Source organism: Alosa pseudoharengus, unplaced genomic scaffold, assembly GCF_046254945.1.
Source record: "Alosa pseudoharengus isolate Yale_2024_CS ecotype anadromous, Long Island Sound unplaced genomic scaffold, YU_APseudo_1.1 YU_APseudo_1.1_scf_8, whole genome shotgun sequence".
NCBI classification, from domain to species: domain Eukaryota; kingdom Metazoa; phylum Chordata; class Actinopteri; order Clupeiformes; family Clupeidae; genus Alosa; species Alosa pseudoharengus.
The window spans coordinates 41,053,706-41,076,537 of record NW_027468870.1 but is presented as its reverse complement, the minus strand read 5'-3'; the positions used below and the strand labels follow the sequence as shown (position 1 = coordinate 41,076,537).

The window sequence follows — 22,832 nt, the reverse complement described above, 5'->3', positions numbered from 1 at the left end:
GTTTTACATGTAACCAGTGGTGCAAATGAGTACTAACTGACATGTCCAGAAGTGCATCCATGAAATGCGTCACTAGATCGTTCCGTATACAGTAGCCTAGGTAGCCTACTGAAGATAACTGAAGGTATGTGGCTAAAGCAACCCTAATGAAAGTGTCATGAAGTTTTTTTTTTTCTTCTCCGGAACCGATAGTGTTCTTGTATAAGTCAATTAAGCTCTAGGCCTACTAAGCGAGACTAGTGTTAAGTTGCGCATAGAGCATGAACTGGGTTCAAGTTTAACAGATAGGAGTGAACGTTCCCGGCAGACTTTCTTTGACTTTTTAAATCTGAATGGTGGTGTCTGGGTTTTCAGTTCGTTTTAAACTGAAAAAAAGCAAAGGAACAAGGCGATTGCCATAGACGTCTACGTCTGCTTGCCTAATCTGAATAATTGACAATAGTATGCCTAAAAGAGATCTTAATGCATCTCGGCCCGGTCGTAAGACACTTTTGCTTTAGGCAAAACTTAACACTTGCTTGGGAGAATAATTCGCAAAGTATTGTAGGATTTTGAGTTTGATTGTTTGGATATTACGCAGTGTTTCCGCTAGATTTTTTTTTAACAGTGCCGGCAAGTTTTGCAATTTCACTTCGTTACTAGCAGTCGTTGCTTTTTTACTGCGTCGATTCGCGATTGAGTGCGCATCTAATGTAACAGCAGTGTCTTCGCAGAGACATCCACTCTCCAGTTATATTTTTGTTGTTATTGCGAGCGTGCAATAGGCTATGATATGGGAAATACTTTCAATACAATCAGCTTCAGAAATGAATGGGTTTTCCTTAGCCTGTGCTACACCTTGTCACCAAGTTGTGCGAAAATTTTAGTTTTTGCGATGTTGACAAACATGCGTAGCACATGGAAGCTCTTGATAGCGCATGCCACTGACGTCTATAAAAACAATATATTTGTGGAATAAAACTATACAGGTAGCTCGGATAAGCATTGCTGTTTATTGTTAAACTGCAATTTTCAGCAGCAAGTGGAGGGCATTTAGCCTACTATGCTTCCGGACAATATTTTGTGTCTACCCTAATTCTGAAGCAGTGGCACCGCTAAATGAAGAGGAAACACTGAGAAGAAAGTTAATGTTTTAATGTTGGGCTTCTAGGGCAGCATGACAGCATTGGTTTGGTAAAATATGATGACATTCAGAATGTGAATACACCATAGACTGTATGGAATGCGCACAGCACAGAAAATGTATAGAAATGTATCGAAAATTACGTAATCTTTGCGGTATGTCCATCGCAAGCGTTGATATCGCAATAACGATGGATTTTAGATATATCGTGCAGCCCTAGTAGCAGTATAAGTATAAGTATATATACTTTTTTTGATCCCGTGAGGGAAATTTGGTCTCTGCATTTAACCCAATCGGTGAATTAGTGAAACACACTCAGCACACAGTGAACACACAGTGAGGTGAAGCACACACTAATCCCGGCGCAGTGAGCTGCCTGCTTCAACAGCGGCGCTCGGGGAGCAGTGAGGGATTAGGTGCCTTGCTCAAGGGCACTTCAGCCGCGGCCCACTGGTCGGGGCTCGAACCAGCAACCCTCCGGTTACAAGTCCAGAGTGCTAACCAGTGGGCCACGGCTGCCCAACAACTAAGCAACTAACTAAGTAGCAATTAAGTAGAGAAGTACCCCATATGAGACGCAGTAATAGTTTGTTTTGCTAGCCTCATTTATGTAGGTAGCTAATAGATGAGAGGGGTAGGCTATACATGCTCGCTAAGACTTCTTTCAAACACATCAACTGAATGTAACTTCCATTTCAAAAGTTGTTGTAGCACATTTCACATCACAAACACTTGGCAGTGCGATATGGGAAAAAATTAATGTCTCGATACATTTTCTTAATTTCACGATATACGATACATATCTCGATATTTTGAAATCTCCTTTAAAGGACCCCATGAAAGGACCCCATGAAATCACACTTTTACCCTTGTTTTCACTACAATCCCTGCAGATTATATACCATTCTTGGTTAACTTCACAGGTGGTATCCATCCAAAACATTTTATATTTTCATAGTGATTAACCACAATTGAGTTGAATTAAGACTATTTTTTTATTCAAGCAAAGCAGAAACTTTGCTTTGCTTTGCTTACAACAAATATGAAATAGAACTGTTCACCTGTGTCTGTAGTAGCCTAGGCTACTTGCCAAAGACATGTGCACTGGACTGGATTCCTTTTAATATTTTTTTCAAAGTTGCATACCAGTTGTATCTAAACCAACCAAAGCTTGACTGAAACATTGTAAAACCATTGACTTGTTTTAAATTAATTAAGAGACAAGTCCTCCTCGCATGATCCTGCTGAAAACTGCTGGTTTCATCTCAAGCACGCACGTATTATGAACGCACGTTTCATACTTTTGCGAAGTAGGCCTACTGGGAAATGCTGGCAAGCAAGCTGCTGACAGATATTACAGGTATTATAACTTAGATATTTTCTTCCCTATAGGCTAGGCCAGCAACACACGCTGGAAAGATGCAAACAGATCAACTTAACATGTATTTCCTCCTGATTTACGTTTGTTTTCTTTTTCTGTCAGTCCGTGGTTCCTTCATAAATTGCGCAGCAAATTATCAGACGAGTGACAGAAGCACTACGCATAATTTGACCAGCAGTCTTCCCGTCCATAGTTTGTGAAACAATGCTGTGTCCGAGCAAAGATTCTAGATGCCCAGCGCAACTCCAAAAAGGAGGACAAATGAGCGTCCGGCTTGAGGCTGCACCGGATGCCGGATGGTTCCGTATCATTGGTCCGACATCCCATTAGTCCGACATCCTATTAGTCCGAAAATGACCCATTGAGGAGAGATACCATAAGTCCGACATACCATTAGTCCAAAAAAAAGAAGCCCATTTGTCCGACATCCCATTAGTCCGACGATACACATGTAGAGATGCATGGATGACTTTTAAGGAGGCTTGTGCTAAGTCATTAATGACCAAAATATTGACGCTACTTGTCAGTGTTGAGCTGTTCTCTATGCTCCTCTGTGTGTGAGTGAATGCGTAGGGGGCATATTGTGCGTGTCCCCTCTAACGTTATTTGGAATGCGCTCATTTGTGATGGGTTTTGTCGTAGGAACGTTTTTTTAGACTGAAACACGTTAGCTTCGATGTTCGTTTGCAAAACAAAACACATCCACGGCTGAATTGTCGCATCTCACGGGATGCGAACCTGGGTTACCCGTGTAACTGCCACGCACGCACCCACTACCCTGTCTTTGTTGATAAATTCATGTAAAACATAATGTTATTTACACAGAGCGTCACGTCAGTCTAACAAAAACAATGACAGACGGAGTTTTTAGAAAAAAGACAGCAGTCTGGATTTATCCATTAGTTAATTAAAGCTCATAATTGGTAATTAAACAAAATCGATCACACAGAGTTTAATGTCCTCACTAATGTCAAGCTATAGGCCTACTAACTGAAACATTAACCCATAGTGAACATCCCCTACCCAAAATACCCTTCCCTGGATAATGTGGGCCAGCTTGTATTAGGCTACTAGATTTACCCTTAGCCTATATTTACCCTAATGGCCTTTTCGTTTGACCATATTGCTCACGTTTACACATTGTCAACTTGCCCTCATATGGTCTCGAATCAGTGAAGATTTACATTTCCCCTAAAAAGTATTCTGCTACAAAGTAAAACAATCACTTTATTTTACAAACTTTATTTTTTTTTGCAAACGAACATCGAAACGTGTTTCAGTCTAAAAAACTTCCCTACGAAAAAACCCATCACAAATTAGCGCATCCCAAATAACGTATGAGGAGGAGACACGCAAAATATGCCCACAGACTAAGGGTGTCACGATTTCGATTTTATTTAGAAATCAATCGAAAATACATCTCAATCTCGAACTTCGAACTTAAAAGTAGAATCGACGATGCAGCCACACCCCCAATGTCACGTCCAGCATGTATGCCAAGACGCACAAACACACATGCACGTGCTGAACTGCAGCGTCAACACTCCTCTAATTTTAGGCTGCAGCCAGTTAAAATATAGACCTACACATCAACCTACCGAAATCAAAGCCCCTCTTGCTACTTTGAAATCACCGGTGTGGAAGTATTCGTTCATTCACGTCAATTAAAACTAACTTAGCCTACTCAACTTAGTAAGTGAAAAGATGGTCTAATTACAGTCCAAAGTTACTTTAAGGCTTAAAATGCACATTTATAAGTACATATTCCATGAACACTAACCTTGGGTCTCTTCGGAGTGTGCTGAAACAATCAAATTAACATTCTGTGTTGTTTCATTTTACTATGTTCACGTCTCTGTTTTAGCCTAAAGTTAGTTCTGTTTACATTACAACCTCGCGGTTGGAACGGTTTCAAAGCGGTTTCAAAATAAAAGCCCCCCGAAAAAGAAAAGGAAAAGGCCAAAAAGAGTAAATAACATATAAGGAATGCATTAATAGTAATATTTAAAAAAGATCGAAAATCAAATCGAATCGTGACTTTAAAATCGAAAATTACATCGAATCGAGGATTTGGAGAATTGTGACACCCCTACCACAGACGCATTCACAGCATAGAGAACAGTGAAGGTGAAGTTTTGGTCATTAATGACTTAGCATAACCCTCCTTCATCAACCCACAACCCACCGGCAATTAACAATTTAGTTATTTTTTCTTTACCCGACCTGCCTAATCCATGGTGTTAGTGCCATTTTCCATATTGTAATTTAGACTCAGATTTAGATATAATATTACATTTTTTGGTGATTGTTTATTATAGCACAATTAGGCTATGTTATAATTGCATTATTGTATTTCATTTTGCATTCTAGTTAAGTATGTTTATGCTTTGCATTGCCTAGAGTAACCAAAAGAGCGTGCCCTGAGCTATGACGTGGTCAGTTCACGTGTGAATAGAAAGTGAAACTGTGATTTGTATCTTTGGTCAGTATTCAGTAAAGTAAAAACACACTGTTTTCTACCGTCGTTCAACAGTAAACACGTAGAGACTCCTTCTTTCCGTCTTAGAGTGGTTAAGTGGATTAATACATTGAGAAATACTTACCGATAACAAGAAGGGAACTTTCGCCACTACACATGGTTTATCCTCAGCCAGTTACAAGTCATCCATGCATCTCTACTGTGTATCCATGCATCTCTACTGTGTATCGTCGGACTAATGGGATGTAGGACCAATGGCCTTCTTTTTTTCGGACTAATGGTATGTCGGACTTATGGTATCTCTCCTCAATGGGTCATTTTCGGACTAATGGGATGTCGGACCAATAGTCCGTCCCCATGCCGGACAGGGCTTTTAAAACCCATATGTCCGGGCCGGCCTAAATTCGAACGTATGGCCACCCTATTGCTAACTGGCTCTTAGGAACTAGCTGTTTGTCCATTTTAAAATCGTAGTTCGCTTTAGGTCGCACTGTCTACGCCGGTGTTCGCGCTGCAAATCGAAAGAAACTAGAAGATGAAGTTCCCTCCCTTTCAGAACTACAGGTCGCACGGGATTGGTTTGTGAGTGTGTGACGCGTTTTTTTTTTTTTTTTTTACCCCTCAGTCACTCACGTTAATGCCTGAGGGAGAGGGAGAAAGCTACCAGAGATTGTTTTAAACACGAAACCAGGGCAAGTCTCGGCTGCCGCTTGAAAAATGTATGACAATAAATACTCGAAACATACGATATACTAATTTTATATATCTCACAAATCTATTTCGGAGATATATCGAGTATATTCGATATATCGCACAGCCCTACAAACACTACATAAAAGTACAAATTGACAAACAGGTAAATCCTGCTGAAAGTTCACTGTGTGTGCTGTAGGGATGGGCGATAAAACGATAGCGATATGTATCGCAATAGACATGTAATCGATATCAATAAAAAATACGTTCGACATAACATTTGATAATTAAAAGCAACACACACCTCCCGCCTTACGTTGTCCATAAATAAATAGGCTAAATATATCTTGCATTGTAGCTACTTATGTGCAACTCTACCAGAATAGGCAACAGAAGTAGGCCTACCTCAACACAGACTCTCAATGAGTCCTTGCCCCGTGCACACACTCTCTCTCTCTCTCTCTCCCTCTCAATAGGCGCATCCCTCCTCATGCACATGTAATCCAAACATTCACAATCGTGCAAGACAGTGCTGCTTTTCATTCAGACTTATGTGCACATTTATTTATTTGAGTGTTTTTCAAGATTGTGTTGCTATTTCTTTTCCCTGTTTGCTTTGATTGATAACTGAGGTGATTAAAATCAGAGGAAGGTTAAGTTTAAAATGAAAGTGTTTAAATGTAACTTTTTTTTCTTCTTTTTAGTGCTGGGTGGTATGACCAAAAATGTATATCACAGTATTTTTCAAAATTCTTATGGTTTCACGGTATATGACGGTATTTTTTTTTCCATGCATAATCAGATGTTCACAGCATTTTCTACAGGTTGAGAGAGGAATTGCTGCAGTATATTGACTAAGGATGGTCTATTTTACTGTCATGATGTAGAATAACTCCACACTAGTGGTAATGCAGTTTTGCATGGCCCCAGAAAATTATGCTGTTTACAAAGAGCCACTCATGATTCTAATGAAGAATCTAATCAGAATGCATAGACAAAATACCGAACTTTTACTTTGCAAATTTCACAAACATCTTGTATAAAACCAATACAAAAAGTAGTGCAACTTGCAATAATTATACTTTTTTGAAAATTATACAATTTAAAATAAAACCTCTCTGCTAATATACTTACTCTGTCAAATAGGCCTATCAGAAACATGCCTTATTGTTATTGTGTGGTTTACATGACGTTAGTGGTAGGCTAACGTTAACTTCATGTGGATGTGGATCTTGTTAGCCTGCCATGAGCTTCGGTTTGGTTCGCTAGGCAAACAAAAAAGTTCGTTTTGGTGCACTGATGACAGTCAGGATAATTTCAGCGAATATTCTTAAGGTGAGATGAATGATAAGATCATTAAACTTCACTGTGTTCGGTGGGTTGCTAACTAACTACATCACCTACAGTAGCCTACTAGCCAGCTAGTTACAGCTGTTGAACAATCTCAATAGAATTTTCGTGACGGTAAATCCCTTTCAATGCAGTATCCCTTAACTAATGAAACAATTTAAGGTATTCTGTGCAACACCCTTAAATAAACCCCTAACCTAAGAAGAAATTAAGCCTTAAGGGTCATACTTCAGGGGAAAAACTTAAGGTGTTTGTGTTTAATTCTTTTTTTCATTCTTTTTTAATTCTTTTTTTAATTCAGGGTTTTCAGAGTCTGAATCCCACATGAGAGACAGGGTTTAATTCTTTTCTGCTTTTAGTTCTATATGAAATTGTACTGATTCAAGTTCTCCTATGGGTTTAGAGATGGAAGGAGGCACCAGACAGTGGCACAGCCATCCTTTGCCATTTGATGGAGCAGGTGCCACAAGTCTACTGCTTGGAAGCAGAGCCCCGGCCAAAAGAAGAGGAACTACTGGCACAGGAGCGACTGCTATTGCCATTGGAGTGTTTCCTATTTGGGGAGGAGCCTCATGTTGGCTTGGAGAAAATACAGCAAAGAGGAGGGGCAGCTTCACAGCTGTGTGGCAAAGTCTTCAAGGAGGGAGAGACTGTCTACTCTTGCAGGTCAGAGACACATCAGCTTGTGTACTACATGGAAGGTGGTGTCAGTATGGACCCTATAATTCCAGTACTAGTTGCCATGATCGTAAATATTGTTAAGTAATTCAGTTTTGACTATACAACAGATTTCAAAATGTTTATAATTTGCATTTGGAACATACACTACTATTCATTAAACTTTTTACCATGAAGGAATCCTTTATTTGCAGCAATTGCAAGTGGCCAGTACAATTGTTTTTATAGGCTGGAGTGAGACCAAAAACATTTGAGAATGCTCTTGTCATGTCACTGTATCCTTCTCAAGAAAGCGTCTTTGATATGAACATGGAATAGTTTGGCCTGTAATTTTGACGAACTACAGTAATTCTGACGTAGCCTAAAGTGCACCACATATACAGTAGGCACTGACATGAGTGCAAAAATACTTTTTAACACTTGCCCAGACACACTAGCACTGAAATTTTCAACTTAAAACCATTAAATACACAATTTAGTGGCACCAACAAAAATAGAGGTGAATCATAATCTACAATCAACAGCGGTGAAAGGGTTCTCAGGGTTGTGGAGGGCTTAAAGTAGAAATCCAGTGATTTTTTATATAGGTCTCCGTTTCTTGAGGTCATAAGTACTTTCAAACAATTTACAAACGTCTTTGTAAATGACGTTTAATTAAAAACGGTTTTGTTCGCACCTTTCATTTGTTCGCGGCTGTGCCTGCCTAGCGGTACGTGTCCATTATTGCGGCGCGTAGACGCTTGCAGACACCTAGCCTTCTCTCCCGTCACCGCTTGTGGGCGTGTATAGGCTAAAGTGTAGGGTGTAACGTTTTATTTTATCTAATTACACAATGCCAGCTAACGTAGGCTACTAAAGTGGCGGTAGCCTACTACTGTTAACATCTTTTTTTAACACTCACAAATATCATTGACATGTTCCTCCAAAGCACCTTCTGTCTAGGTTCAAGTCGCCAACAAGGTCTTTTTGATAGGGTGCAGTGGCGAACTTGTTGTAAACTTAATGGCTTCGCCAGTATATAGCTTAATATATTTTCATGAAACCAACATAATTATCTGGCGGAACAAATATTTCTGGCAGGCTATAAACCTCTCCGGAATAAGTCCCGCCTCCTAAACATCTGGACCCACCCAACTTCTGGGCGTTGAATGTCTATGGGAAATAACATGGCGTTTCGAAATATCATACCTGTCAAACATCTGTAGGTGGCAAAGTAGAAAAAAATGGTTGGCCGATTGGCCTACACACTTCTGCCATCTAGTTTCCACTGGATTTTTTGATTGTCGGTGCCGTTAAAGTAGAAATATATCAGTAAGCACTAAGCTAACGCACGCTTCGGATGCCGCGACTCGCTGAGTCAAGGTTGCATAGCAACGGCAATGTTTCATAGTTTGTCTTAACCCGAAATGGAGTTTGTGGCACCAGAGCCTGTCTATGGAGGTGGCACTAACCCTGCGTGAAATCGTCATGTTTGATAGGTTGTTAATACATTCTGAAAATGTTACTGTTCTGATCAAGGTCATGCAAAATAAAGCTATCGACTCAATACGACTCTGCCTCTGATTCCTAGTCTGCTTATCATTATCTGTTTTTCGTGAAAAAAAAAATCTCGTCTCGTCATGTCTTTGTCTGCGATTTCTTTCTTTTTCAAATATCTCAATAACAGCCAACAAACTCTCAGCACAGTCAAACCAAAGTTAAGTCGTGTTGAAAAGAGGCTGAACCTTGCAAACGATTTACTTTTAGACCACTGAAATCACGCGCGAATCACACGTGAAAATGACCATCACGTTAGGTTGTGACTGGTTTTGAGCGAGATCTAACGCCCTCCTCCGCCCGCGTACATCGGAACTAGCTCCCGGTTAGCATTAAAAATCGTTTACTACTTTTAACGGCACCGACAATCAAAAAATCCAATGGAAACCAGATGGCAGAAGTATGTAGGCCAATCGGCCCACCAGCTTTTTCTACTTTGCCACCTACAGAGTTTGACAGGTACGATTTTTCGAAACACCATGTTATTTCCCATAGACATTCGACAACTGGAAGTTGGGTGGATCCGGATGTTTCGGAGGCAGGACTTATTCCGGAGAGGTCTATTGTTCCGGACCGTAAGACTAGAGCAAAGGAGAGAACTTGTTTACTGAAGATGTACTTTCATTGGCTAACCGCCTCGCGTTAACCGCTCTCATTTGCATAAAGTTCAGCAGAGCCCAACTTCTTGACGCGCTGCCTCTGTTCGAATGGCCGCGCCGCCTTCCCAAGGTGCATTGCGGAAGCGTAACCAACAACTTGCCGCTCTCCATAGGAAATCAATGGGCTATGTGCGGCGCCGTAGGCTTTGATGCGATAATGGACACGAGCCGTAGGTCTCACCTAGATGCTTGCAGACGCATAGCCCTCTCCCCCGTTGCCGCTGTGGGCGTGTATAGGCTAAAGTGTATGGTGTAACGTTTTATTTTATCTAATTACACAATGCCAGCTAGATAGATAGATAGATAGATAGATAGATACTTTGTTGATCCCAAGGGGAAATTCAAGAACGTAGGCTACTAAAGTGGAGGTAGCCTACTTAAGACATAATACTGTTAACATATTTTATTGAAACACTCACAAAAATCACTGATATGTTCCTCCAAAGCACCTTCTGTCTTGGTTCAAGTCGCCAACAAGGTCTTTTCAGTGTTTCCCACAGAATTGGATTCAATCTGTGGCGGTAGCTGACTTGGACAAGGGGCTAAACTCGACATCCAGTATTCTAACGTTAGCTTTGAGATACGGCTTGATTGCATAACTTCACTTAGTTTGGTCTCCTCAGTAAGAAGACCTTAGCTAACTTGAATGCAGCAGTTTTTAACATATTTGCCATATGCCATATAGCATGGTCATGATGCTAAGCGGATTTAATAGCAATTTAGCCCACCGTCTTCTACGCAATGCTTCTATGTGGCAACAACAATCCTTCAACAATCTTTAATGTTTTGTTTAATGCTTATGCAGAAGAGGGGCAGCGTCGCAGCGGGTTCATTACGAGAGAGAGTGGGGCGGGGCAAGGAAAGGCTGCGTGCGTAAAAAGCGCATCTCAATGAAAGGATTTGATCTTATCCTTAATTTAAATAGTACAACATAGAGCTGGTTTTAATTTCGTGGCGCCCCGCCACAGATTACTCAACGTATGGGAAACATTGGTCTTTTTCATAGGCTATGTGCGGCGTGGTGGGCTTTGACGCGAAAATGGACATGAGCTGTCACACACTCAAAAAAAGGGCAAAGAGGAGGGGTGATCCCCGCGTGGGGGATCAATTGTCTCCCTAGCTCAATAGGCATAAACAGCTCATTAGTTAAATGTCTGATATACTAGCCTATGCTGTCAATTCGCGGGACATCTGGCATGGGAATGTGTAAAATGCATGATTTCCGTGCAAACAAGTAGCCTAATGATGTGCTGGTAACGTTTGCAAAATAGCAATTTTTGAAAATGTCCATATGAAGAATAAGACCTTCGACATATGGCCACAAGATTGAGTGTAACATTAAACAATGATCATTTTAATTTTAGAATCCTTATTAATTAGGGCTGTAACGATATGCAATTTGAACCCAAAATCGACACTCATATCCACAAACCTGTGTCGCGGTATGAAAAGGCAAAACCACAACACACACTTTCTAGTGTTTCACGCAGTGCTTTGCAGCTTACGCGGCTGCATAAGCAACAAATATTTCCCGCTTTACTTACAGGTAGCCTACGTTGTCCAAAAAGAAATAAATAAATCATAATTTCATCAGGGCTCTCAAGTTTTGAGGACAGGCAAGAGTGACATTCCCCGTCGACCCCGTCAACCCCCCCCTAGATTGTTATGTAGCATAGCCATAATATATATCATTTGAAAGCTTGGACTCTTGGGAATCAATACATGACGATGTTTTTTTATGTAAATATGTGTAGTGCTTTACGTTGTCAGATTAATCTTACTATGTCTCAATTAAATTTAATCAGTGTTACCTTGCATTTGAGGCCAAGATTATGCTTCTAAGGGGTTCATATGCAGTAAGCATTTCATTGTCAGTATGCATTTTGGATAACCAAAAGTGCTATGGGGAGTTTCCATAGGGCATTTTACAAAACACATACCTTGGCAAAAAATGGTCTAAACTCATTTGTTCATTCTATATTGATCTACTTATGCACACAGCTTCTAGGTCTAAGTTCTGTTTCTAAGTCATATCAAGATGTCTGAAATGTGGTCAGTTCAGAGATGCTTGTTATCCGGCAGAAAGAGAAAACAATATTCTAGCCTCTGTAACTCTATCAGTACATCACACAGTTATTCATATTGTTTTCAAAAAAATTGCAGTGTCTGAGCTTTCCAAAGAGGTTAGGCATTTGATTATAGGCCAAAGTATGTAGAAGCAATGCCATCCTAAGTATATGATGTGCAATATTGGGCAAAAAAAATAAAAATGGGACATACGTATAATTTATAATTGCTCAGACTTGCAGAAGAAATGATTTGACCCATGACACTGACAATTCAATAATGGGCCTACCCTTTTCACCACCTTCTCTGTGCAAGCATCCACTAACCTGGCCTTTTTAGGGGGCTTTCCTCTCAGGGCAAATGAGAGAATGCTTAATTGCTTTTTACCTGACATTTTTGTAAAACAGATGCAATGATTACTGCATCCATGGCCAGGATATAATTATGATAAAATATTATTATTATTATAAAATATGACAATATTTTAAAAGTGACCTATAACATCGACTATGCAATACACTTTAATTGATTTAGTATTTATTGACTTTTATTTATTTAGTGCTAATAAAATGATTAAGCCTATTTGGTAAGAGAGAGATGTTTATAATGCAGGGCTTAAAGCAATACAAATTGTCTGTGCCTGAAGTTATCAGACATTTATGAGGACGTCATAATATACTGTTGTCTCATTGCCTATTTTCAAATCTTAAGCATACCAGCTCACGCCTGAATTCAGGCACGGTGCCTGAACACTTTAAGCCTGATAATGTGACAATATGTCAGTCATCGTAACGAAAATATGACTAGGCCTAGACTACTTGTTCTGAGCAGGTGTTGTCGGTGAACAGGCTGTTGACACTCATGAACAACTGATGCTAATTATCTGGGAAACATTCTCTAACAGCAGTCAATTTGTCATTGTTCGTGTCAAACAAGTTGTGAATTTGTTGTAACATTAAAAGATGACTTACTCTGTGCTCAAAGTGATGCTCGAAGCTCCAGTGGTTTCCTCTGAGGGTGAACGAAACTTTCGGTAGCAGAATCACGTGAACAATTCCAGGGTATGTTTTTTTTTTCATTGGTTGTTGTGTTAAATCTTACCCAGATACAATAGTGCTATTTTCTGATTGGCTATTGTGTAGCCCATTTCTTTTCTTGATTGGCTGATAAGTGGCAGACTCGTCTAAGAACTCTAGGGGAGACGCGCTTGATTCCTGTCGGTTCCATAGTGAGAGCGGCGCAGCAATAGAAATTTTGAGCGCTGCGGCATATATTATAAATAGTTTTTCTGCGTGAGAAATACAATGTGTGGCGGGAGTGCGTGACAAAAGACCGAAATGAGTGACTGTCACGCTCAATGCGTGACACTTGAGAGCCCTGTTTCATACCTCTCGTTGCTTTCATTGTAGACTATGTGTTCAACTTTACCAAACAGTATAGAAGTAAAAACCCCCTCTCCTTGCCCCGCTCTCTCTCGTTCTCCCTCCCTCCCCCTCCCGCTCAATGGACACGCGCAACTCAGCCAACACAATCCAAATAACATTCACAATCGTGAAAGCAATGACACATAGAAGGCGATTAGCTAAATTACTATTAAATCTGTTTATCATCATTAGCATGCTGCACATATTTGTTTAAAACTCTTGCATTCAAGTTGACTGATCATCTCAATACCAATGTTTCCCAAAAGGGCCTGTCCCAAGGAGAACAAGTATTACCTTGAAACTAAAACACACATGGGGAAACTGAACAGTCTAATCAGTACACTATCATAAGCTAGCCAACTATGCTACTTTGTTTACAATATTTCCAGGCTTCAACCAGACAGCTGAATTAAAGAGGTAGAGTTGTAATGAAAATAGTAGGCCTAAGCTATAGGCTAATCTGCATAAAGTGTGCTGTCACAAATATCAGACATTCAGTATATCTTTTTTTATACTAGGATAATATAGTATATTGTAATCCTCTGGTGTTCTAAGGCACGCTATTGAAATATGATTTAATAAAATCTCTAGCCCCCCCCCCCCCCAAAAAAAAAGGAAAAGAAAAATCGAGGTTCGTATCAAACCGTGGGTTAAAAATCGTGATACAAACCGAATCGTGAGGTTGGTGTATCGTTACAGCCCTATTATTAATGCCAAAATGTTACATTAAAGTGTGCTTGTAGCCAGTCCTCGGCTACTTCCTGGGGGAGTGGCTTGGTAGGGCAGCGAAGAGCTGTGAAAGGCAGGAAGTTATGGGAGTTGTTGGCTTTCATCAACACATTTTTGGCTTTTTCTCGGTCAAGAAGGCACTGGCTTCAATGATTACTCCACATTTCTACTACATAAATGACCCAATTTAAATACACATTCATCTTCCCAGCAGTGAAACTCTCCTTTAAGTCTGGCATACCCAAGTACCAAAGCAACATGTGGGGCACATATTTTTGCAGTGTTATTTTGGTTACACACACATTTATCTAACAACCAGAAGGGTTATGCTACAACAAGATAAATCCTCCTACTTGGGTGTGTTGCTCTTTCTATTTGCGCTTAGCTTTAGGCTACATTTCCTGTTGGCATGGCCAGGGGTCGAAATTAACTTTTTGGCCTATTAGCCAAAGTCTCCATGATCCCTTCTTTTTAAAAACACCAATTTGACTTGTCTTATGCAAATCTTTCTTTTTTATTTTCCACCCTGATCATGGGCAAAATGCACCATTGAGATCAATATGTTTTATATAGAGTTACCACAGTGCCACCTGTGGTTGTATAGAGTAACCTGTGGTAACTACTAAGAATACTTTTCTAACCCCCAAAATTGAAATGGACATGGTGTCATTGGATTTTAATGCTTCTTTTTTTATGCCAATCTCAGGCCATGTCCCTGGGTCATAAAAAATTCAGCGAAAGCTAAATTCTTTGTCCAGGTGTGCCCTTATAAAGGTTTAGCTGAGTTGTGCATGTTTGAAGAAGAGTAATCCATGATCAGCATCCAAGGTGATCAAGTGATCCATTTTGAGATGAAGTGAACATTTCAACCACCAAAACACCATCCACAATGTGGATAATAGCTATAGAAATGTGTTAGTTTTGGGTTTTTTTTCAGACAATGGGACCTGGTGAACTTCTCAAAGTAAACGGTAACACTAAAACAAGGGACAAATTGAGAATTTTGGAGGAGAAGATCAGGCTGTCTGCCGAGAGACCTGCCCTAATAGGCGGCATTGGACACACAATGATCCAAAACATACAGCTAAACAAGGCAAGAAATGGTTAACCAAGAACAATACCAACATTTTAGAGTGGCCCAGCCATAGTCCAGACCTCAATCCGTCAAAAAAGTGAGCAAAGGCCAGAGGGATGGCAAATAATCGCTCTTGACTCAAAACCCAGATTGCTGTTAAAAAGGTGCAGTCTAGAATCATTGTGGAGACATGGAGAGGCTTGGTAGGTATTATAAGAACCATTTTGAGAGCTGTGAATGCAAATAAAGATGTTTCCATTGATTATTTAAAAAGGGTATGAATAATTTTGGACACGTCATTTTTCATAAAAATGTTAAAGATAAAAATGCTTCTTTTTTTAATCCAAGTTTCTACCACATTGTCTTCTTTTGTCATGTGGTAGTGTAATTTTCAGTCAGAATAAACATATTGATAAAGAGAAAATCAACATTGAATCAATATGTGCCAGGGGTATGAATAATTTAGTTCTTAACTATATACTTACTTATACTTAAGACTTTGATTTATTTTCTTAATTTACTAGCAGACAAATTTACTGGTTTTTGGACAAATTTCTTAACTTAATTGAGGCGGGACGGTTAAACCCCTCCCCCACCTCCCCCCAACATTCTAAATCAATTGTATGCACCATATTGCTATGTAGCATAGTAATGTTATACACCATTTCAAAGCGTTGACTCTTGGGAATCCAAAAAAACAACTTTTTTCATGTACAATCTGTATAGTGCTTTACATTCTCAGATTAATTTTATTATGTCTCAATTAAATTTGATCCAAAATGCCCCCCTCCCCCTCCTCCGCTTTTGGTGATACCCTGACTTCTGGCTGCAGTGTAGCTGCAGCACAATAAGTAGATGCATCATATTGGGTACTGAAATATTCACAAGAATCCATAGAAATTGAATCTTCATGTTGTATTATCCAATATTAGTTGTACAGATGTATAGTCTATCTTATACACACTCATTGAACCAACAAAGTAAATGCAAAAATAGAGACTTTTTTGTAATTATTCCATATTTTGTGTAGTCAGTCTATATCAGAACACCTGACATACAATCTAAATAGTCCACAAGAAACCTCAAAGTGTTACCTTTCATTTGAGACCAGGATTATGCTTCTACACAAAGGGGTTCATGTGCAGTAAGCATTTGATTGTCAGTATGCATTTTGGATAACAAAAAGTCCTATGGGGAGTATCCATAGGCATTTTACAAAACGCATGGGCATACCTTGGCAAATAATAGTCTAAAGCACTCATATTTTCATTCTATATTGATCAACTTTTGCACACAGCTTCACAAGACTTGGTGCTAGGGCTCAGTTGTGTTTCTAAGGGATATCAAGTGACCTAGAGGGCTGAAATGTGGTCAGTTCAGAGATGCTTGTAATCCGGCAGAAAGAAAAAACTATATTCTAGCCTCTGTAGCTCTTTGTCAGTACATCACACAGTTATTTTGACTGCTTCCTACGAAAGCTACAGGTTCTCAGCTTTCTATAGAGGTCCAGCACTTGATGGTTGACTCCAAAAGAGGTGGGAACAATGCCCTTGTAAATAGGCACAGTGCAATTTCAGGCAAAAAACTTGACATTTTTACTGAGAACTATGCCGCACTGGCAGACAAATTTGCTTGTTTTCAGGATGAGATGTCTTAAAATGAGTCAAACTCTTCTTAAATTAAGTCAAATTATTTTACAAGAAAGCACTAGGTAAGTCTCTTTATACTGAAAACAATATGAACTAGATTTTTTGATCTTGATAAGATTAATAACACTTGGTTAGATTTTATTAGATAAGCAGTTTTTGCAGTGTAGTGATTGCAAAAAAAGAGAAAACTGTATTAGGCTACACGCAAGGACACAAGCTACTGACAATGACGTTGTAGAAGCTATGTTGGACCCATAGCCTGCAGACAGGACACTTTAATGAGGAAAGGTAACCCCTGCATCAGTTGAAACACGTCCCATAATCATGTTCCAATCATGCAGTACCAGGCTCAAATTCTGATTAGAATTGCATCTGGTTACATCAGGCTACCAATTTGCATTATTCACACATGAATTTCGCCTATGTTTAGGATAGAAAAAAAGAATAAAACATTTGCATTTACAGAACATATGTAAGTAAGTTCTATTTATTGAGAAAGAAGGGACATTCTAGAATAAAGTAAGACATAGTTAAACAAGATGTGTGGACAGTATGGACAAAGAACAGTTGGATGCTCGCACGCAGCTCGGATAAGCTGTATATGTGTACACGTGGTAATTGATAATTCAGTATTATTTTAAACCAGAGTGTGTAAGGCATTTTTTTAATTGACCATTACAACGAATAATACAATAATGCATGTTGTAGGTTTCATTTTGTGTTACCAGCAAATGTCAAGTCACCACTGGATCTTGTTTTGCAGAGATTGTGCCATAGACCCCACATGTGTGCTGTGTATGGACTGTTTTCAGAACAGTACACACAAAGGGCATCGCTACAAGGTAAATGTTCCAGTTTTCCTACACTAATTAGTTATTTTAGTTATGCTAGTTTGTTATGTTTTACATTCTACTCACAGTATGCATACTGCAAATAGATATTTTTACAAATTCATCTCACTTATTGTGATTCCTCTTGTGTGTGTGCACAACAGATGCACGCCTCATCAGGTGGTGGCTTCTGTGACTGTGGTGACCTGGAAGCCTGGAAGACTGGCCCCTGCTGCTCCAAACATGACTCTGGGGCTTCTATTCCCATGGAAACGGTTTGTGTTAGTGCCAGCTATGAGGAAAGAATTATGTGCATTATCTATTGGGAGTGTTTCGATAATGTGTCCCATGTCCTATGTGTTCTTTATGCTCTGGAGTTACACGCATGCACACTTCCACACACACTTCCACACACACAAGGTCAACATTCACTTTTGGCCTCCCATTGGGGAAAACTGATGCGTGAGAATGTGACATTCCAGAAGTTTGCAGTTGTCAGAGCCATCAGTTCTAGATAACTAAAAATAGCTAAATAAACAAATAAAATGAGTCTTCTGAGAGGAAGTACATGAGTTGTTGATAGTGACGACTTTGTGAAAAATCCTTTATTAAAAACCATGTAGACAGTGTATATAATCAGTTTTGCTCATTGCTATGGTTTAAATTCAGCTCCATCATTTTAATGCCTTCTAGTAAGACGAGAGATTCAGTATATCTAGAGCAATAACCAGAGGAGCTCTTACTTCATGTTACTAGTTTTACAGTAAGTCAGTGTTGTCTCCATGACTCCACTGTTCTTCATAATGTGATAGAAATGTTGATAGAGACTTCTGGACTTACTTTCTTTATTTTCATGTCATTGTGATGTTTTTGATCCATTACCTGACCCCAGTGAGTGTTTTTGTGTCTGTGTTTAAGAGAGCATGAGAGAGGGGAGGACAGAGTGCTGATGCATGTTGACTGCTGGTCATCTCCTTGCAGGTAGAGTGTGCACTAGAGACAGATCTACAACAGCGTGTTAAGCTGCTGTACCAGGTCCTTCTGCATTACTGTACGCATCTACTGGTATGGGAAGAGGGCCATGAGCTTTCAGCAGAGCTCCAGCCCAGGTATGTTACACTACATACATTGGTTTTCACTGATGTTGTTCATTATAATACCTGTGTCATTTGGGAAAAAGATACTGGCATAATTTAAGTCTCTTAATTCATTTAGCCTATGGATTGTGTCATGGCAACTGATATAGGACTAAAATTTGGTAAATAATCTTACCAACCCATACTTAACCATGGTATTTCACTGGTTAAAAAGGGAGGAGTAGGAATTCCAACTTTTGCAATTTATTTGATTTCAAGATATGCATGTGAAATCTGTGTGATGAGTACTCTGGGAGCAATTTAACAGAGAAGAATGGGTGAGAATTTGGATGCAATTTGCATCTACCGTATTTTCTGGACTATAAATCACACTTTTTTTCATAGTTTGGCTGGTCCTGCGACTGATAGTCAGGTGCAACTTATATATGAAAAATATATAATTGAACATTTTTTTAAATGTTAATTCATATTAACTGACATGAACCCTACATGAAACATTAACGTCTACAGCCGCGAGAGAGCGCTCTCAAAGATCAGTCAGAGATTAGTGCTTGCCCTATGCCTGAAACATACATGCATACCTAAATCCTCAAATTATGGCCGGGATTCTATTTATAGCCAGATTCGGACAAATAAAGGCCAGTAATAATTTTGTTTCGATTTAACTCATAAAAAAGCTCTTCTTAATATTTTATATTGTTGGTTGGTTTAATATTGTTGCCAATGAAAAGTCATTGTCCTACACCATGGGTCTCCAACACGTCACTCTCAAGCTACCAGTCGCTTGCCGCCCCCTTCTGAGCTTGCCAGAGGCTGAAGCAGTAACCTACATTTAAACACAATTGTTGCTGCCAGGCATCAGCCTACAAATTTATAAAAAAGTAAATCATGCATAATTTAAAAAAATAACTCAATTTAGGCTATCATAGACCTCTTTGGCACAGCACACGTTCCATTAATGAAAGCGAATGCCTTATCTCGCAATAAGCGGATGGAAATCTCGACACTCTCTCAACTACATGAAACTTAATAGTGTACCATCAAATACCCCGCAGATTTCAGTGGTCATCAGTCTCCATATTTAGCAATATAATCAAACAGTCCAAACATAAATTAAATCCCAAATTGAACATCTTCTGCTTTTGATAGCCTACCAGTAGGCCTATGTCTCACAATAAAACGCACCACGTAAGAAACAAAGGCCTAGCTGTCTCAAATACAAGCCTGCCCCAAATAAAGGTGCTTTGCTGTGCCGAAATAAAAGACCCCAGCCATAATTTCAGGATTATAAACATTCCTTACCCGTTATTCAATCTTTATTTATTCTCGGAGGTTCATTGAGGGTAGTCCTCATTTTCAGTGAAGCCGAGATTACACAGTAATAATGGAATAACGAGATATAGTATAATAATTATGAAAAATAAAACAAAAAAAAAAAACAAATAATAAGATAACCTACATACCATTATAAAGGAGGAAGGGAAATAAAAATACAGAAAATATTAATAATAAAATAATAACAGTAATAAAATAACATTTACATAAAACAGGTACAATTTGACATAGGAAGGTTTGTGATTACAGATTTGAATTGATTGTAGGAAAGTAGAGAGTTAATTTTTATGTTACATTGGAGATTATTCCAGGAAGAAGGGGCACAATAACAAAAGGCCGACTTTCCCAACTCAGTGTGGATACGAGGAACCTTCAGCATCAAACAGTCATTTTATCTGGTCTGATAGGGACCACAATTCCAAACAAGCATGTTGGAAATATAACCTGGTCATTTTCCAACATTACCTTTGTAAAGAGATGCCAATGATTATGTCTCCTTTCAGTCAAAGATAACCAACCCACTTTACCATAGAGGACACAATGATGAGTGCTATAGCCATCACCAGTAATGAACCTCAGGGCAGAGTGGTAGACTGAGTCGGAGTCCAGGGCTTTAAGTGAGCAAGCAGTAGCATTTCTATAAATCACATCACCATAGTCTAGAACTGACTTAAAAACTGCTTCAACAACTTGTTTCCTACATTCCATAGGGAGGTTGGCTTTGTTTCTGTAGAAGAAACCAATTTTTTGTCTCAGTTTTTTTACTAGGATGGCTATATGGTAATTAAATGTGAGTTTTTCATCCAGCCATATACCAAGATATTTGTACTCAGAAACTCTATCAATGCTGGAACCATTTACAGTGGTTATTTGCAAACCATTAACCTCAATGTTCCTTGCTCTAGTAAATAGCATATATTTAGTTTTCTTTTCATTTAGTACTAATTTAAGATTGATGAGAGCTTCTTGAAGAACATTAAATGAAGATTATCAATGGCAAGTTGAACAGAGTCAGCAATACAATACAAAATAGTGTCATCAGCATGAAGGTGGACTTGACAACCATTTAAGGAAGAGACAATATGGGGGTGCTGTGGCGCAACAGGCTACAGCCCCCGTACCATGTACGGGTCCAGGTGCCCACGGGGACCCAGGTTCGAATCCGACCTGCGGTCATGTCCCGATCCCACCCCATCTCTTTCTCTCCCGCTCACTTCCTTTCAATCTTCACTGTCCTGTCAGAATAAAGGCAAAAAGCCCAAAAAATATACTTAAAGGAAGAGACAATATAATTAATATAGATGGTGAAGAGAACTGGGCCCAAAATGGACCCTTGTGGAGCACCCTTTGTGATTTAGTTATCTAGACATGCATAAAAACATTTGAAAACAAAACTCACTGCCATATATGTAATATTTGATCGCTGTTTTACTACAAATTATCTTTCACGTACGCATACTAGAAAGTGAAAGTAGGCCTACTATGCGCTCTGTGTCTGTAGCTGTCTGTTCACGTCTGCAATCGATTATAACATTCCTCAAATGGAGAACACATCTATGTTCTCTCGCGTTATAGGCTGTCATGATTCTGTGTTTGCAAAATTCCTGATGGTTCCTGATCACTAAACTTTTGTTTTCCTTTCCTGTCGATAGTGGTTGATGTAGAGGCACCTAGGCTATAATTTGATTTCAGCGGTGACAAATCCTGCTGAGAGAAAGAGAGAGAGAGAGAGGCACCCGCAAAGTGGTCCTGCGAGCGTACATCTCTCCATACGTTTAATTGAAGTCAGAGTTGGTCCATCCAGTCAACAGTCCCGCATTCAGGCCGCTCCATTATTAGATTAACGTTATCAGACAGCACTGAAATGTGTACGGGAATTTCTCACATGATGATGGCTAGAGTTGCGGGAATTATTATTATGCACAGTGCTTAATAACTTAAGCAATACCCTCAATCCCGCGCTGAAATTTAGGACCTGGTTTTAAATGCACATCTTTTTTTCTCTCGCTCTCTCGGAGGTGGCCTGGCGAGCATTTTCTCTGCTGCTAACTTGTGTCAATATATTGTCCAAAATACTTGATTGCATTCCATTCTCCACATTTTTAGCTACATTTTCAGCGTCGGGCCCTTGTTGGCAGCCTTTTTTATCGCCCGGCTCGCCTTAGCTGCCAGCCATTCACTCCTTCCCCTGCATGCTCTTTTTTAAAACGTGCATCTTTTTCTCTCGTAGCCTCCTGAAAATTTGCGCTGCTGCCGGCTTGTGCCTCCATGTCGCCCAAAATACTTGATTGCATTGCATTCTCCACATTTTTAGCAAAATTTTCATGTACCACAGCAGCATATCTGTTCAGTGAATCTTTTGTAAATTGCTTTACAATTGAAAGTAGACATTCTCAACTGTGGGATCACATGCATTATGGAAGAAGGTGTGACACACACACACACACACACACACACACACAAAATTCAATTGATGTAGTACTTTGTCTGTGGTAAGAACAACCAGTTGTTTGTTAACTGAAGTTCCTGACTGTTGTGTCTATAGGGTGAAGCAAAACATGTACTTCTGTGTGCTGTATAATGATGAGCACCACTCCTACGATCATGTGATCTACACCCTCCAGCGCTCCATCAACTGTGACCACAATGAGGCACAAGCACATACAGCTCTAATTGATAAGGAGGTACAGTGCCTTGTACAAACACACACACACACACATTCATTGT

General features: G+C 39.5%; 1 protein-coding gene across 1 annotated transcript in view; it reads left to right on the top strand.

Moving 5' to 3' along the window:
* Positions 1-22,832, top strand: part of ubr1 (ubiquitin protein ligase E3 component n-recognin 1) — a 160,374-nt gene that overhangs the window by 1,732 nt on the left and 135,810 nt on the right. The window contains exons 2-6 of the mRNA XM_076274769.1: positions 7,430-7,692; positions 17,607-17,685; positions 17,838-17,948; positions 18,655-18,782; positions 22,651-22,789. Of these exons, the coding sequence (XP_076130884.1) occupies positions 7,430-7,692; positions 17,607-17,685; positions 17,838-17,948; positions 18,655-18,782; positions 22,651-22,789 (720 nt within the window). The remainder of the gene's footprint in view (positions 1-7,429; positions 7,693-17,606; positions 17,686-17,837; positions 17,949-18,654; positions 18,783-22,650; positions 22,790-22,832) is intronic.